The sequence below is a fragment of the Hippichthys cyanospilos genome, chromosome 17, assembly GCF_059441005.1.
Source record: "Hippichthys cyanospilos isolate Australia breed blue-spotted pipefish chromosome 17, RoL_Hcya_1.0, whole genome shotgun sequence".
Lineage (NCBI taxonomy): Eukaryota > Metazoa > Chordata > Actinopteri > Syngnathiformes > Syngnathidae > Hippichthys > Hippichthys cyanospilos.
In genome coordinates, this window is record NC_142385.1 from 16,186,405 (window position 1) to 16,204,763 (window position 18,359).

General features: G+C 44.4%; 1 protein-coding gene across 2 annotated transcripts in view; it reads left to right on the forward strand.

Annotated features, from left to right (window-relative positions):
- The first annotated feature begins 425 nt into the window (after window positions 1-425).
- LOC148409995 (adenosine kinase-like) overlaps window positions 426-18,359 on the forward strand; it is a 56,485-nt gene continuing 38,551 nt past the window's right edge. The window contains exons 1-4 of one of the 2 annotated variants that reach the window (XM_088439286.1): window positions 426-575; window positions 2,050-2,124; window positions 2,215-2,268; window positions 9,686-9,764. In XM_088439286.1, coding sequence (XP_088295412.1) covers window positions 526-575; window positions 2,050-2,124; window positions 2,215-2,268; window positions 9,686-9,764 — 258 coding nt within the window. In that variant the 5' untranslated portion in view covers window positions 426-525. Of the gene's footprint in view, window positions 576-1,430; window positions 1,524-2,049; window positions 2,125-2,214; window positions 2,269-9,685; window positions 9,765-18,359 lie in introns of those variants that run through there. The other variant, XM_088439287.1, reaches the window with a different exon arrangement.

The window sequence follows — 18,359 nt, forward strand, 5'->3', positions numbered from 1 at the left end:
ATAAAGTGTGTTTTTGGAAAACTATAAATACTGCAAAGACAATTTGCAGGAAAAAAAAAAAACCTTTTTCTCTAAAATATTGTTTTGTTTTTTTTCTTCTTCAAAAGTCTACCCCTTGTGGGGTTTTTCAGACATTTAATGCCGCCCTAAAAGCAATATCATTAAAAAATCAATTTGGATTTTTTCTCAAAGTTTTCATCTAAAACATGGTGTGTGTGTTTTTCCCTTTAAAATATTTTGTTTCATTTCTGACTTTCTCGGTATTTGTAAGTGTGTTAGATATAACTTCCAGTCAGATGCTTCCCCCCCGTAAATTGCACCATCAGCATCATTTCAAGAGGAAGCTGCGGTATGAGTGTCTTAGTGTGTGTGTGTGTGTGTGTGTGTGTGTGTGTGTGTGTGTGTGTGTGTGTGTGTGTGCGCGCGCACGCGCGCTAGAGAGAGTGTTTGTGTGTGTGCGCGCGTGTGTTATCACATCTTAAAGCTGAAGAGCAACAGCAAATAAGCAAGCTGATTTAAGTAAGCATGTCCAACCAAGACCCGGACGTGTCCATCGGGAGACAGTTGCCCTTAAGGTAAGTGTGTGTGTGTGTGTTTTCTTTATTTTTTATGATTATTATCATCTCGGTAGATGTTGTGCTATTAGCTGAATTAGCTAGCAGCTAGCGCAGAAGATATCGCTGCAGTCTTGTGATTCTTGAAGCTCCGGCTGTCAAGCGACCTCACGGCAATTCCCACGCCTCGACTGGCGTCTTTTTTGCGGGAGGGACTGATGCTAATTGCGACTAGCCGCCCCCCGAGTTTGGATGCTAGTCACGTGACCGCCCCTACCAGGCTATTAAGTACATGTCATTTTATGATTTTTTTTTTTAAACTAACAACAATCTATCGTGTATACGACTTTAAGTTTGAAGATTTTGCTACCAGCACTTTCGACATTAGGCACGTTTACCGTATACTTGTTTCAAAATCAGCACTTTCGTCAATGGAGGAATCCGCAATAATGATAATAATTTAAAAAATTCGTTATGTATTTTTTACGCAACGTGATATGACTTTCTTGAAGTAAACAGGGCTAACTTTTAGCAAAGTGAGACGTTCACAGGCAAGCAGAAAGTGGCATTGACCAAACTTTCCAACGTGTTTCTATTTTGTTGTTTCATGATTTCACACTGTTGAGTAACAAACTTTATTCAGATTTTAATTGCTGTGCTCTTTTACCTGTATACTGAAAACAGAATCGCACTTTGCTGATATCGGGAATAACTGCTCACACAGGTATTGCAGTTTGTCCCAGTTTTGTCGAACTTCTCATTTGGTGGCTTTCATAGCCAATCGCGTGTTCAAGAAGCCTCTCAAAGTCCCACCTTCTTTAGCCTTTAGCCAATCAAGTGACCATATCAAACAGCTAAACTTCCTGTATTCCAAAAGCACGTTGTTGCTTATTTCGCAGAACCGTCAAGACGTTTTTTCGCCTTTTACAAGTTTGTTTTTTGCCGTGAAACCAACATGCCAGCTCCAAGGTAAAACGACTTTTGGAACATTCTTTCTGCGATTCAAAAGAGCATTTTAGTTACTTTCGTGTAACTTTATTGACTTAAATCGCTTTTGGGCGTGAATCAGATTAAACAGATATGACACTTTCTATCTTGTGCTTTTCCGTGGTATTTTGCTTCCAGTTCTATAGTGCAGTATGTGAAATTTTTCCCTAGAAATAGCTGAAAAGTGGAATAACATGTCACTGGCGCAGAAGAGACTTCAACCCTTGTGCAGTAGTTTGACAATTTTGGGGTCAAGTTTTTCTACACCATTCTCACGGTATTTTAGCCAAGGGATGGCGCACTGCTGGAAGTGTGAAAACTAAATGCTGGTGCCATTTAGAACTCTTGAATTATGTCTCAACCTGGGTGAAATTTCAGCTCCCCGGTGGGATTTTTTTTCAATGCTTTCTCTTTGATGTAAAGATCAACGTATTGGACAAAATATCGCATAAGGATTAAACAAATCAAACCATTAGATTACACCCCCCCTTTTTTTTTTCTTTTTCAGTGAAAACACACTTTTTGGAATGGGAAACCCCCTGCTGGACATTTCTGCAGTTGTGGACAAAGACTTCCTTGATAAGTAATTACATTTCCTGAAATATTGCTGGTTGTCTTTGAGTAGTGACACCAAAATGATGCTTCTTTGTGTATTTGTCTTGGGGAAAAAAAGGTACGGACTGAAGCCCAATGACCAGATCCTTGCTGAGGAGAAACACAAGGCCTTGTGAGTAAAAAGAGGAAATGAAAAACTCAATTGCACACACATGGTGGAGCCAAATAAGGGCTGGCACTGGTCATACATCCCTAAGCCCAAAATAGCCACGTGGTAAATCCGCCCTGAATGCAACACGCCCACTTTTTGACAGGGCCGGGCTGCAAAGTCATTGCAAATATATTTTCAAGTTAGGTGAAAATGACAAATTACTGGCTTAGAATGAACCATTTGAATAACGTCGTCTTAAGCCTATTCCACCAGAGGTGCACCCCTCTTCCTACTTGATTTTTACATTCGATTTGTTGGACATATAAAAACACCACATAAGGAAATGAATGAATCTCATTTTAAAAAAAAAGGTTTTTTGTACAGCACTTTGGTCAGCAGTGGTTGTTTTAAAGTGCTTAAATAAAGTTGGTTTGGATAATAACTAGTAAAGCGATTTTCTGGCACTTGTAGACAGAATGAATTTATTTAAAATGAATTAGTCCAAAATCTTTACACTGTCAGTTGGCATTGCAGTAAGAATGAACGATATAATTGGGGGAGTTGGTCTGGGTTGACGTGTCTTCCGCCGCCGCCTTATCGGCCCCCGCCTCAGATAAGACCGCCGCATGCTTTCGCACAATTTGTACTCAAGTACCTTGCTCAAGGTTTAGTTAGTATCTATTTCCCGTTTGCGATACTGACTTCAATAGAAACAACAAAAGTACATCATGTTTTAGTAAGTACATTACATGAAATCCATGTATATTTATATACACAAGTGTGGATCAACTGTAAATGTTGATTATAAATAATTAAGATAAAGTAAAATAACTTCCCTATACTAGATCCCAATATAACGTTTTCCTTAAATTGCATGAAACGAATGGACATTTTTCTATTTTTTTAACTTCTTCATAAAATACTTCTTTTGTGTACAACAGATAAAAATGCTTATAAATAAAAACTCAAATATCCACTGAAAGAAAAATGCCCCAATCAAAACATGTCTTTGTACAACTTCTTTTCAAGGAGTGCAGTGAAGCGCAAAGGAAAATAAACAGACTAAAATGACTAAAATAGCAGCTCATTTGGCACACCGGGTAACACCCACATAAAGACATACAGGAGCGGAGAAGTCGCTGTCTCCTAACTGCCGAGCCGTAAATAAAGTTAAAAAGAAATTCAAGACTGCTCTTTTATTTTAAAAGACGGAGCAAAGCCGAATTGACTTTCCTATCCACCTCGTACTTCCCCCGGCGAATCAGATAGGAAAGGCGGTTCGCTCGTGCAGAAGCCCAGCGTGTCCACCAGGAGGCAACGGTGGCCCGCTGTTACTCTTCCCGCCTCCCGCCAGCTTTCCAAGGAGCCTGGGCAGGAAATAACATGCCATCGCGGCGAAGCCCCGCCTCCTTTCCGCAGGAGAAGGCATTGTGGGCAAACACCACGTAGCATTCCCCAACGCGCCGAGGAAAAAAAAACAACCGAATTAAGCGCTCGTGATTAGAAGCACTCTGCTGCTCCATTCAATGCTAATGAATTGTTTACTGGTCTTTGCAGAAATTGTTTGCTCCCAGCAATTAAGTTGATCAGTCTCCCTCTTCCCGCGCGCTAAATGCAGATTAGCCGCGTCACAATGGCTAACTCCTCATTATATCATGTGTGTGTGGGCCTCTCTGTCACATGAATAATTCAAGCCACATTAGCAAGGCGGCGGAGGGGGACGGGGAGGTGTTCCTGCGCCATGGGGTGGCATCATCTTGACACAACTCCACCGGCGCACGCGCGTACGTCGCACGCACGCCCCCGCTCGCGCTCCATCTGCTTACAACAAAGACGACATGCCAAACGGTCCCCGCTGCGTGCGAGATGCTCGCCTCTGTCGACGCGCTCCTTACGGGGCTTTCCCGCAAAATCGCCACTTGGCCCAGGTTGAACTTTCTGAAAATTTAGCCCGGCCAAAGCCAGTCGGCTTAACGACGGGGAATTTGGTAGCCTTGTCTATCGCGAGTACAATAAAATAAAAAGTCTAAGTTAGAACGTCGGTGTCCAACCTAAGGTCCGGGAGCCGTGTCTGGCCCGTCATCCGTTTGAAAGCGGCCCGCGGCATTTTCCAAAAATTTAGCCCAGCCAAACCCGGTTAGCCTAGCAACAGGAAATTTGGTGGGTTTGTCTATGCGAGAAGACTCACAAAAATTATTCTCATGAAGCAAAGAATCTGAATCAATTAGAAAAGATTCTTGTCGCATCATGTAAACGCATTCTCAATGAAATACGCTGACCCCTTCGGAAACCATGTGAAAAACTTCCAGAATTTGAGAAGCGGTGTTGCAAAGCGGCCCTTGTGCAAAGCCTCACTTTTACGATTGACCTCATTTTCAAATCGTGGGTTTGTAAAATCACTCATTAATCGTACGAATTCAATTTATTGCTTAGCCCTACAAAAGCAACCTCAGGCGACGCTACGCTGGTGTTTGTTTGTGATAGAGTTTCACACGATGCTCTTATGCTTGACTGAGCTTGTGGACACATGGTAGCACGTGGCCCCGCCTCCCTAGTTTGTTCAGGCTCAAAGTTTTTAGTGCCTTTTTTTTTTATTCAACATCTGAGTCAAAAAATAGCTCACAGAAGAGAGCTAATATTGTCGTTTCATTGTTGCAAATCTGCAACACCCGCCTTGAGAGGGTTTTAAAGCCCTACATTAACGGTCTAGTTTCGATTTGAAACAAACAGCAAAAACAAAATGTATCATGAGAGGGGCAAAGGCTGATGCAATGGCGGGGGGAGGGTGGGGGGCGGGGGGTCTTTCTTGCTAGCGTGCGCCGGTGGCCGGCAGGTGGTGCAACAAACATGATCCAGCAAGCTCGCCGATCCTTTGCTTAGATGCTCTCTTTTAAAGAGCACTTTATAATTAATATGTGGGTGTCTGAGCCGCTGCATAACAGCGTGTGCCGTTCAGAGGGAAAAAAAAAAAAGAAAAACGAGCTCGGGGCTATTTTTAGCCATCTTTGATTCCCCCCTCTTCCAGCAGCAAAAGCCACGGATGGCAGCAAGCACTCTCTTGCTTAAACAGGGAGGCTAATCTACTTATACTGTGCTATCTGGGCTGATGTTTTTTTTTTTTTTTTTTTTTTGGGGGGGGGGGGGTCACACCCGGCCATATGGTTCCCGCAGTAGGGGAGGGCTCTGGACGGCCAAGCGCAAAGATAAGGAGAAGGCTTCCTTGGCTTGGCGTCTCAATCCTCGGGAGAAAAATGCCAGTCGCTTCCTGGCCCGCCCCTTCCTCTTTTCCGCCACTGTCGCACTGTGACAAACAACGACACCCTCTGCAGTGCAAAAAAAAAAAAAGATCCCTGCCAGTGCGGCCTAATTGAGTACACACATTGCTCGCGCAACATTCTAATGCAATTGCTCCCGAATTACAGGCGTGTAATTGCACATTCATTAATTGTGCATCCAAAAGCTGCAGGAAGTCGGGACTTGTTTCCTCCCACCAAATAGTGTTTTTATATATATATATATATATATATATATATATATATATATATATACACACACACACACACACATACACATTCATACACATATTGGTGTGTCTAATACATGGTAACAGAAAATATGACCCATAATTAAGGGTGCATCCTATATTCGGGGAATTCCGGTCCCTCGCCTCAAGCAGTTAAAAGCAACTTGCAGAAAAGAAAAAATGAGTGAATCTCTTTCTAAAGGCCAAGAATCTAATTATTGATCGGGAATAAGAAAAGCCATGGCGCAACCTTGAAGAGCGCGCACGGCCCCGCCGAATAACGAATGGGTTTGTCTGTCTGGCGTGGCGTCGGAAGCGCCGCCGTTCGCGCCCAGACGCCGCATATCGATTTTGAAAGGGAGAGACTGCTAACCCCCCCCACCCCCCAAGACTTTGACAAACAATTTAATTGGCGGCCAGGAGGAAAAACAAACACGACGACTCGCCTTCTTCCATCTACCTTTCGAGCTTTTTTTTGTTTTTGTTTTCGTATCGCTCGTGACCTATGGAAACAATTACCCCGCGCGGGGTCCCCAGACTGTCACGCAACGTCGGATGGGATGCGCACGCTGATGGCGGATTCTAATCAGCGATGAGACATGCCCTCCACTCCTGGAACTGAGTGTCCATCCCCCCCACCCCCCCGCCCTGTCAGGAAGACAGATTGGGTGTTTCAGGCTGTCCGGTTTGATTTGATCAAAGCAAAGTGTCCTCTTTAGCCCCATTTGCAGAGTAAAAGTGCAAACCCCTTCTCCGGGTTTTGTACTTGAACATTCTTCTCTTATACTGAAGAGTTTTATCCATTTCCAAGATTTTGAAAATAAATGTTATCTTCCAAGGATTGAGACCCAAATGCGAGTCGGCGAAACATTAATATTAAAAAAATGAATAAAAAATGCTCGGCGTTGATTGGCTTTCGGTCTCCAAATGATCGCAACTTGCAAGTCAGGGTAGCTTTTCTGTGGCAATTGCAATGGAGTCTTTCCTGCCCCCGCGGTGGCCCATGGCGTTCTGAGCGTCTTTTGAGAGCGCTGTTTGACGCTCCCGCTGATTTGTTAGCTGCTTCAACGGGAACGAGGCGATTAAATTAGGACGGCCCGCGCTGTCGCGATCATTGCAGATAAATGACCCCCGGCGCGCTCCGCCGCTCCGGGGCCCTCTCAGGCACTTTAGCCCCCCCCCGCCCCTCCCCGAGGAATCCGCATCCCGTCTATTCATTGATTAACGCCGACTTGTTCTCACTCGACGGGGATTGTCGGACACTCATCCGCTCTTATCGGGATGGGACACATCAAAAGGGCCGTCAAGAGGGATGGAGCCAGGACAGGAGGCGGTCTTGAATTATCGCCGTGTAAATAATCTACCCCACTTCTTTTTTCGGGGGGTAATGTGGATAAGACGCAGAGGAAGTCATGAGTCACTTGAAGGCACTCAAAGTTTCTTTGGATGCTCTTGGATTTCCCTTTGATGGGAATGTCAACAGCAGGATATTTCCGACTCGTGATCCCACCTCATATTTTCTACTAGAGCCAAAGGTTCTGGAGATTTCTTTCAATGATGCGGCCCGTCCTCTTTTCTCACGACGGCAGCGCAAACTCTCCCGCCGTTGTTCAGTTCCACCTCCGAGAAAAGCCGAGGTTCTCCATCTAATCTTTTTCTTCTTCTCTAAAAGCCGTGCCGTTCCCAAATCCCCAGCGATGCAAGGCTGCCTTGCGCGAGGCTCCGCTAGTCCGTCCAGCGGTTTACAAACGTGGATTTCATTTCACAGAGCAGCTGGGCGAGACCCTCTTTGAATCGTAAAGCCCTTTGCCAAGAAATTGTTGACCCGGCACCGTTTGGGGAAAACTCTCTCATTGGAATGTATGAATGCAGAGCTGCACCGTGGTTGTGTAAGCACAGTTTAGCGGCTGAGGACATTTTGTCCAAAACAATCCCCCTTTTTTTTTTTTTTTTAATCCACCTACCCTCCCTCACGTCAGCGGCTCAGCGGATGGCGAAGGGATTTTCTCTCCCTAAATGGCCAAAGGGGAGGCAGTTGACGGTGCCACTACTGTGGGATCGCATGTTGTTTGAGGGTGGAAAGGTCTCTAGGCAGCTGCTCCCCCCCAAAGGTGGAGCAAATATTTCCAGTAAGGAGAGGGGAGATGGGAAGGGTGGGGGGAAGAAATCCTCAGAAGCTGATTTGAAATGACTTCAAGAGTTCATGTTATAAACACCCACAGTGCTTTTTAATTCGTCCTTTGTCAAAACAGGTGTGTAGCCATCCCTCTCTCGCTCCCCACCTGCTTAGCTTATTTTCCACTCGCATGGAAAGTTTTTTAGAAACATCTCCCGGTCTCCTTCGATCGCCCGGAGACACGATATGAAGACTTCCTTTGAAGCCGGAAAGGTTACTTTCACACCGGCTCAAAACTGTCGCCACGCCACATTAAAACGTGGCCCGAGTTTGCAGCGCCAGCCCGTGACATTGCGCCTAGCAAACCGTGACGGATATTTTGCTTGTCACTTGTGGAAAAAAAAAAAAATATCAATGCCAGCTGCACTACTACTCGCTATGTAGCCGAAGACAGGATCATGTTTGGGATCAGGGAGCCTGGAAATGGCAAAAGCCAGCAAAATGTTTCTCTTTAAATAAAATGCACTTCTTTCATTAATGCTTGGGGATGCAAATGGGCTGGTTTTGATGGGGTTCTGTCTAGAATCTTGGCACTTGTAAAGTCACCAACATTGGGTTTTTAGTTACCAGGAAGAAAAAAATGGTGTGCCAATGGAAATGGTGTGCCAGACCAGTGGTTCACAAATGGGGTTAATAGGGGATTTTAACAGGATTTCTGCAGGTATCAGCAGATCTAATTTCATGCTATTTAATGCTGTGACACAAACAGTACAGTTTTCTTTTCGAATTAAGAGCAAATGAATAGAAACATGTCAAGTTTAATATTTCTCAAGGGATACATCATTTTACAGCGCTGTAAAATGGGGTGAAAATTTAGGCGATTTTTTTTTTCCGGGGGGGGGGTCCTGATTAATCAATCCAAAATAATAATCAACTGGTTCACCGATCATAAAAATAATCATTAGTGAGCAGCTCTCAATTCCAAAGTAATCTTAGTGATGGGAATGGGCAGCATATGAAAGCCTGATGGGAACAGCCGCTTGTTTATGAATGCGCTTACGTGTTTATTTTGTTAGCGCTCGGCGAAGAAAGCGCTGCACGCGCATGCCATTGAGAGCCCCTGTTTATTTGTTCCGGCCGCGGAATTCCGAGCCGGCTCGCTCGGAATACATTTGGGCTCCCGTGTAAAAAGATCCTAAAAAGGGAACGTCGGCCTCTGACACTTTGTTTACACAAGCGACCATGCTTGGGATTTACCTTCTCCTCCACGCTCACTTCATTTAGGCCGCAATTTCACGCCATCCGGGCCTGTTCCGTCGGGCGACGCGCCGGATCATCTCGGGCAATTTTCTCAGCGGGGCGCACTCCTTGACACAAGCGGGGAGCTCCGCTTGTGTGAAGAATGCGCCGTGTTATTCAATTGGCGGGTCCGCACTAAGCGTCACGGACTTATCGGGGTCATCCATAGCAAAATGTCACTGTTTTTCATGGAAGGTTTTCCTGTCAAAATACCCTAATTCCCCAAATATAAGACACATTTTTTTTCCCTAAAAACGAAGGCCAAACGTATGGGTGCACCCGATTGTAAGACGCCTTGTCAGCTTCTGAGAAAATCGAAGGCTTCTACTCGGGCCTTATAGTGCGGAAAATACGGTAATCGTTCCGTGTTATATTCTCAAAAGTGTTTTGAATTGTTTTTCTCTCTGTGCCTAAACTTTTTTTCTTCGAAAAAGTTTATCGCATGACCATCCTTGACCATTAGAAGTGAGTCTAATTTGAACATGCGCCTCCTTTCGAAGGTTTGACGAAATCGTCAAGAGGAAAGAAGTTGAATATCACGCCGGCGGCTCCACGCAGAACTCTGTGAAAATCGCCCAGGTTAGTCTTTTGTCTGTCATTTATCCGAGGTGTCGACTAGAGAAAAGGAGGCCTTTCATAATATTTGCGCTATCATCTGCTTGGCCCACTTTTCTCTGAGAGGCGTCAATTAGAGAGAGAAATTACCAGCCGCAACACAATTGACGTGTCACCATTAATTTCATCAGGCAAAGGCGGGGCGCAACGTCAAACAAATTGCTGCTTGTCTTGCTTTTTGAGTTTGGAGGTTATTATTGCGGGAATCTCCTGATTCTAAATCCTCGGGAGAAAAATGCCAGTAGCTTCCTGGCACGCCCCAGAGAAGAGAATTTTATTTTAATGTTTGCGTGTTTTTACATTTGCAGTGATCGAGGCGTCGTTTACAAGTCCACAAGTGCAATATTGATTTCTGGGATGATTTTGAGCATGAAAATGGACTTTAATTTAGTTTCAAGGTCACTTCCTGAGTGTTATGCTAACATGCTAACAATGCTAAAGTCTGACGTTAGTATCTTGTCTCTCTTTAATATTAGACACCATCAATTTCGCCTTTCGTGTTCTGGATTTCTTTCGAAACTAAAGACAATATTGTTATGATGAAGCGTTTCGTAAGGTGAATTTTTTCTGACGAGGCATTTGTATGTAGCGGTACCACTGTAGATCTACATTTTAATTTGCAGAGAAAGACCGTAAGCCAGATTTTGTAAAACTAGCCCCCTGAAGTTAACACAGTTTGAAAATACGCCAAATATACCAAAATCGGTGCATATAATCGGTTTGGTAAATAATGGATCTATTCTCACTTTTGTGAGAAGCGTGGAACCTTGAAACTTCACCTTCACTTCCTCCTTGCAAGCGTGACATTTACAGTAGCCTACAAGTTGCGGAGTGTGGAATCACTGACCTCATCCAAAACGGCGCGCTCGAGACGACTACAAGTTGAAATCGGCCGCAAATTGCGCAAGCTGGAGCAAGTGGACATGCCCCCCCGTAGCCTGCTTGAGAAGTCTTCACTCGAGCCAATTGCTCCCGTGCGGAACCCGTTTCAATCTTATTGTCGGCCGTTTATCGAGCTCCCACCAGAGGGGAGATGGAGCGTTGATTGCGCAAGCGTTTACCTCCACCACCCGCTGGCGTCCGTCGCCTTCGATACCTTCAAGCGGCTCTTTCGCGACGCGTTTGGAACCGGCTCTCCAACGATGACGTTTGCGCAACGTAAAGAAATGGGGAGCGAGCGAGGCGGACGCCCCGCCCCTCGGGTGCGCGCCCATCAATGAGCGACCGGCAAGAGCTTCATCAGAGCTTGTAATGGGGTTAAATCGCTGCGCTCCGTCCGACTTGAGGATCAAGGAAACCCTCAAGCCGGGCTTTGAGAAGAGGCGCGATCGATGCTAATTGAATTCGGTTAAATGAGAATTGAGCAAACGCAAGCTTGGACGGATAAGTAGTGCTTCTCCTCACCGAAGCTGCAATCGAAAAAGCCCGTGTGTGGCGACCAGGGACCTTTGCAGTTAGCGTCCGTCACAATCTTGAGTAAAGTTTGGCAAGTGGAGCTGGCCTTCTCACTGTGTCCAGCAGCTTTTGGAACCCGACATAGGATTGTAATCAGATTTAGGTTTTGAAGAAGATATACGGTCCCGGTGGTATTTCTTGGTGGAAGTAGGAATTTTTTCAACTAACTTTCCAACTATCCTGGACTTATAAACAAGTAATATGTCCCATACGTTTTATTTAAAAAAAAGGTAGTGAAACGGTTCAATCCAGAGCATTGGGAGTGTGATCTGGGGCGTCCCTATTCATGATACAAACCCGATCCAGCCACACCACGGAAGAAGAGTCAGTCAGCGTAGAAAGACCTAAAGGCTGTTTTCATGTGGACTGTAAAGTAACTAAAGCTAGCCCAGCACATCAAAGAGCCTCTTGTGGCTAACAAGTCCATTTTACTACGTTTCTGAGGAAAACGTTGACCTTCTTATGCAGTGGCGTTTTGGCAGGTGACACCGTTGGGAAAGAAACACATTCAGGGGAAACATCAAAGCAGCGGCTCCTGGGGACCCCCAGCTTTGGGACTTATTGCCTCCGTCCAGCTGCCGAGCCCCCCCCCCCCAAAAAAAAATCGTGCGTCTTCATTAGGATCTCCGCAAATCAGCATCGTAGCCTCGTTTGCCAAAGAGGCTTTAAACAAAGAGACAAACGACTTTGGCGGCACTGTTAAGCTGTCACTAACTGACGAGGCTTAGTCTGATTTTTTGCGTCGTCCATTTACAGCGACGTCTTAATTAGCGTTTGGAAAGGAAAGGAGGAACTCCGTTCCGTCTCTGTTTTGCTTATGATGCCTGTTTAACATTTCCTCAGACCTGGTCAATTGCACAAGGGGTGATGGGGAGGGGGGCTCGTAATTGGAAACGCATGTGCGCCGCGCTGTCCAAAGTCTTAACTCAAAAGTAGAAAAAATTCCACTCCGCATCATTTGACCCCCCCCAGAAAAAAAAAAAAGTCAGCACACTTAAGGAAATACGAGGTTTGATGTCTGGTTGACTTATTTCTCCAGGCGAAAATATGCCATGACCTAATGTTTGGCTTTTACAGCTCATTCCGTTAAGTAAATAAAGCGCGGTGCCTGGTAGCACTTAGCCAACAAGAGGAGAAAGAGTGGAGCTTTTGTCCTGCCAAGCACCAGCCCAGGACCCAAATTTCCCCACCAAAATCCAGGCCATTAGCCCCCTTTGACTCGCGTTGGACATTGGACATTGGTTATTAGTGTCTCGGGTCTTCCCAAGGGTCCTGACCTTGAAATGTTAGCAGCTGCTGTGCTCAGGGACCGTCTTTTTCTCAAGAATGTTGTTGCGGGGGGGTTCGTGTTTATTATCTTAGGACACTTTAGACCTGCCGCAGGTCGCGAGACGCGCACGGAAGAAACCGAAGGCACTATTTCGCTACGCACAATGTCGGATGGCGATTGATGTGCTGCAACACAAAAATCAATCATCTAAAAGAATTTCTTTGTATATTATTTCCCACAATCATTTTGGACCATTAAGATGTTAACCTAACTAATAACCCCTGCATACATAAAAAAAACATATATATATATATATATATATATATATATATATATATATATATATATATATATGTGTTATATGTATGTATATATATATATATATATATATATATATATATATATGTGTTATATGTATGTAAACATATATATATATATATATATATATATATATATATATATATATATATATATATATATATAATGGGTGAGTACTTTTTTAAAAACTGTAATGATTATTGTATGATGGATTTTTTTTTTTGGCTCAGGCATCTGACAGTCGAATTTATTGGGCACATGTCTCTCCTTCTGCGGCTCGAGTGTCGCATAGCAACAAGAGAGGAAAAACACATTTAAATATTTGGGTTGAAAACCATCAATTTTTTTTCCTCCTCTCTTTAGGAAACAAAGCACAGCCTGCAATTACCGTCACCAGTTTCTCCTTTCCCGGGTTCAAAAGTTGAACGAGTTGTCATGACGTGCCTGGCAATAAACGAAATCCAAATTAGTTTTTTTCTTTTTTTTTAAATACGTAAGATGGAAAAACTGACAAGGGATGCGCCTGGAAGCGCACACGGCTGTTCAACTTATCAACAGCTGTCTTGTTTGTCACATTAACCCTTGAGGGAAATTTTGACCTAACTCGGGCTTTTAGATGTTTTTTATGCATGAAAACGTACAAAAATACACACACACACACACATATATATATATATATATATATATATATATATATATATATATATATATATATATATATATATATATATATATACACACACACACACACACACAGACACACACAGGAACAGTTGGTTTTGAGAGACCAGACTAGCCGTTACGGAAAACGCGCAGGTTGACTTTTGCAAGAAAAAAGGTAGAGCAGGGTGACAGATAGACACTAATAGTAATGGCACTTATCGCTGCTCCTGACATCCTCCGCCCACGCCGCTACCGCCGCCCTCCCATCCGGGGGAGTTGTGGTTGCAGCCCGTTGAGTCGAAAAGACCGTGCCCAAACAGCGCTTGTCCCTCTCACATATAAATTGCATCATTAACATGGGCCAGATTCTTCCCAGCTCTCCCAGCGGGTTCATGGCAGCACCGGCAGCAGCTCAACTTGGCGACTTGACGCTCGCAAGATGTGCCACTTTCGTGGGAGGGAGAACATGAGGGGGAGCCTTGTGCCGCTTCTATTCTTACTCGAGCTTTAAAATAAACTCCGAAAAAGAACAGCCAGATGTTTGTATTGCGCTCCGGTGAAAATGGAATTGAATTGAGGATTCAATGGGTGTCTCCCTACCTTAATTGAGTGGAGGCACATCCGGGCTACTTTTCGGGAGTATTGTGCACAGTGATCAATTTTGGTGTGTGATAGTGCCTACATAATTGTTCTAAGTACAACGCTGCGTAACGTTGTCCCCACAGTAACATTAAATAGTACATACAAAGCATGGGCTCTTACGCATTACCCATCAAGAAAGCGAAAAACAAAAAACAGCAATTCCCGTTAATTATTTTCAAAGGCAGCTCGTTGACAAGCCAATCATATTCTTCTCCGTTTAAACAGCAACCCGTGTACTTTGTAGCTGTCCAGATCCTGCCCCCCACCCTTTGGTTCAGATCAGCAGGCAATTAACTTGTAATTACCATCCCAACTCTGGGTTAATCTCCAAGTTAAAGGTTGAAGCAGCAAACATTTTCATGTGATCCGCTTACTTTATTATTCCGTTTTTTCTTTTTCTAACCTCACAGGGGGTGAACAGAAAGCTTCATAAAACCCTTCAGTAATTGTTCTTTAACTCTTTCAGTGCCAAGCATTATCTGAAAAGGCAAACCCAAAAGTACCAGCCGATTTCGAGCATTTTGCCGCATGTTTCAAGGCTGACAGAATATTGTATTGTATGACTATGTAGAGACCATATAAAAGATTGGATTCCATTCTTTACCTGGAAAAAGAAAGTAAGATTCTACCTTATTCTATTCTTTACTAATACATAATTGTATTATTTTATTTGTAAACACCCACAAAAATGAAAAATGGTATGCTCTGTCCTTGTAGCCTGTGAAGTGACAATGACACTTTAAGACATAGCCATTAACTGGTCTCTACCGCCACCTACTGTCTTGAAGTGACACACAAGTCATAAAGAATTTTCTGTTTGCTGACGTAGTGCAACCGCTGCTCAACGGAATGTTGCAAACATCGCAGGAAAATCAATGTCATAAATGCTAATAAAAGGCATCTCAAAAATTATAATGGTTATATGGTCCAAAATTTGGACGATTATTTTTGTGCACAAAATCTCGCACGTCCATCTGCAATCACATCACGTTAGAATTGTTGCATTTTTAAATTCCCCCATTGATTATTTTATGTTATAAAAAAAAAAAGTAAAGGAAATGATATTATTTGTAACACACTGATAAAAATGATTGTCGCTGGCGTACAACCTAAGTTGCGTACACGCCGAAAATTCTGAAAGAGTTAATGAACATCCTCACACTGTACGGTTCCTGTGATTAATGCGGGATCCCCCTCCCGCCCCCCTAACCCGCTACTGTCCGCCTTCTGCTTACCGTGCAAGTTTCCTTTTCACCTGAACAAATGGCCCCTTTGCACAAAAAGTGCCAAGCTTTTACTTTTAGCGGAGGGCGAGCCCAGCAGTCTGCAGTAATAGCAGCGAGGAGCAAAGGCTGGGGGCGGCTTGGGGGCGGCTTGGGGGGCACGGTGTTTCAGGGGGCTGCCGGGGAGGGTTTTACGCCAAAGAACGTTCAATAAAGGACCGTTTATTTTTGTGCTTTGGCCTGTAACAGCCGCAGGAAATAGCGCAGTCTCTCCATCGGCGAGCAAAGCCTATTAAGTTACGGCGCTCTCGGCCTCCGTTTTGAAAGCGGACGCGTTGATGGCGAGGTCGCCGGGGCGCCGATTGATGCCGTTAAACAACCTAGCGCAGGAAACCTTAGGATGTTGATAAGTGAGCAAGATTGTTGAGCGCGGCCTCAACGTAATACCCGAGATCAGGTTCTTCTCGCCCCCGAGAGGACTTAAGTGCTCCCTGAGCAGCGCTTGCTTTCTCCGGACTGATCAGAGCCGTCACGTCTTTACGCTGCCGGGCTAAAAGGCCTTCTCCGATTTGCTTCCCTTTTGTAGGACGCGCATCATGCCCACGAGGAGGTTTTCTTAGCGCGGGGCGTAAAGTGCCGGACCAAATACAAGAAAAGGATTTTTTAAAATCTCTTGGTTTAGGCGCACACAAAAATCTGCTATGGGGGAAGAATCATTTTCTTGTCAAGAAAACTTAATTCAAGACTTTTTTTCTTCATGTTTTTAAGAACCATTTGAGCTGAAAAGCAAATAGTTCTCAAATCAAATTTAAAATCATTCTTATTCTAAATGGACTTAGCGCTTTTCTAATTTGGTACTCAAAGCGATTTACACTGACCTTTTATTTATCTACTGATAACACAACATCAGGAGAAACTGGGTCTCGCTCAAGGACACTTCAACAGGGTCACACCGGTGTTGGGATCGAACCCGCATTCTCTCCAAAAGATAACTCCGGGACTGTCTAGGCTGTTTTCTGTCTAAACTAGCCACCATCCAAAAATCAACGGTGTTATTTTGTTGCCCCAAAAATAAAAGGATGTAGCAGATTTGTTTTTCTGCGAAAAATCTGAGCGGTCATGCGTGATCCGAAAGGTTCATAGGGGACATCGCCTTTTTGTTAGCGACTTACCCCTAAAACTCCACAGTTGTAACTTTCTTGATGTTTCCTTGACGTTTGCATCACGCCACACGCTGTAATTAGCCGGCTGTGAGAACCTACGGAGAAACGGGAGTCGCTCCATCAAAGCAAAGCCGCTCCAATTACGAGAATACGTCCCTGTTGGTGGCAACGCACTCTTCCAAAATTAGCTAGCAAATTGCGCGTTTCCCTGTATAGGATGGGAGGCCCAATGATGTTTGTCAGCAAGCAACTTTGGCTTTTTTCCGCCACACTTTGAAGTAAACGGACTCGCATGTCAACGCAACAAGTTTCCATACTTGTTAAATTTATGATTGGAAAATCAAGTTTCAAGAGGCACGTACGTATAGCAAAGGGAAAATACCTGGCACAAACCAAAAGGAGCTAAACGCATAAAAAGGCAGCGCGATATGACATGCGAACATTAGCTAGCGTGTTATCCACGGCACACCTTGTTAGATCAACAAACAAACAAACTAATTTGAGAAAGCCTGAGATTTTCAATCCCGGGCTTTCGAAGGACGCTCGGCCTTCCAAGCCGGGCTTTGACACCAAAGTCAGGGCTTGGAATTTGCTTATCGTCGGCCATTAAAATTGAGCGTTGTGCTGAGCTACGCTATATTTGTACAACAGTTGATCGTGTCAAGCGGCGAGAGACCAACGCTAGCCCAAGTCATTATTATCCACAAGCCATGTAATTGCGTGTTGACAATCGCGCGAGCGCACGGGGAATGTGGTATTTGCACGTCAAACAGCCTGCGGGATTAGCGGCTGCTGATGAGCTGTCAGCCGCCTTTGTTGGCCACAATAAAAGCAAACGAGCGCACCGCAATTAGGGCGTCTGTCGGGTGTAATTGTCGCCTGCGCTGGCGGCCAGGATTATGACAGCGTCTCGTGTCAGAGCGGGCCCGTTCGGTTCCCGCGTCGATTCGCGTCTTCCCGCCAATTAAGATAATATGTCGTAATTAGAGATGGAATTTAGCGCCGTGAGAGTTTGGAATTATCGCGCAGCCAACGAACCTCCGTGGCGCGTTTGTCGTCTTCGCGCCTGACTGGCTGGCTGTCTAATTAGGTGGCCACGCCAATCAGAAGTTGGCAACATTGACGGCTTTCACGTGAGGCTTTTCGAGTTATGGTTTCGTGTTTGAAGCTAATGTTACGTGACGCGATACGCGTATTGCCATACCGCGTTCGGTTTCCGATTTATCGCGTATCGGTTTTGAATTTTTTTTGTTTTTTAAATCGATCTGCTCCGGAGTGGCTTTCGTATCATGTTTTTTGTTAATTGTAAATCATTCCCAGCCTCTCAAACACCACATTAATTGTTATAATACATGACATTTCGAGTGCGATTTCTCAAAGCAAAAGTGCCGTCAGAGGAGGGCGGCAAACAGCAAAATGAAGTTAATTTCCTTTGTTTCCGCCGTTAATGTCATATCTCGGACTCCCGTAGAATCTCACGTTGCGTTTGATTCAAATGGGAATTTTGAGATTTTAAGCGTTGTTTTCTTTTATTTCCGTTTGTTTCTTTTATATGCTGAATAATTTTCGTAATATGAACAAAATAAAACCTGGAAATGGAAATGCTGGAATGCGGAAGAGCTGCTTGAAAGGCGGCAATTCATCAATGACGAACCCACGTAACAACTGTTTGCTCGGTCCCAAGAGGAATGAAACCCTTCATTCAAGGTATCGGTGTAGGCATACGTGGATCTGAGGATGCGCAGGCCAAGCCTGGAGATGGATGACAAAGTGTGTTTAATTGCGGCTTTTAAGCGCCGAGCGACTGGGCACCGGCTTTGTTTCT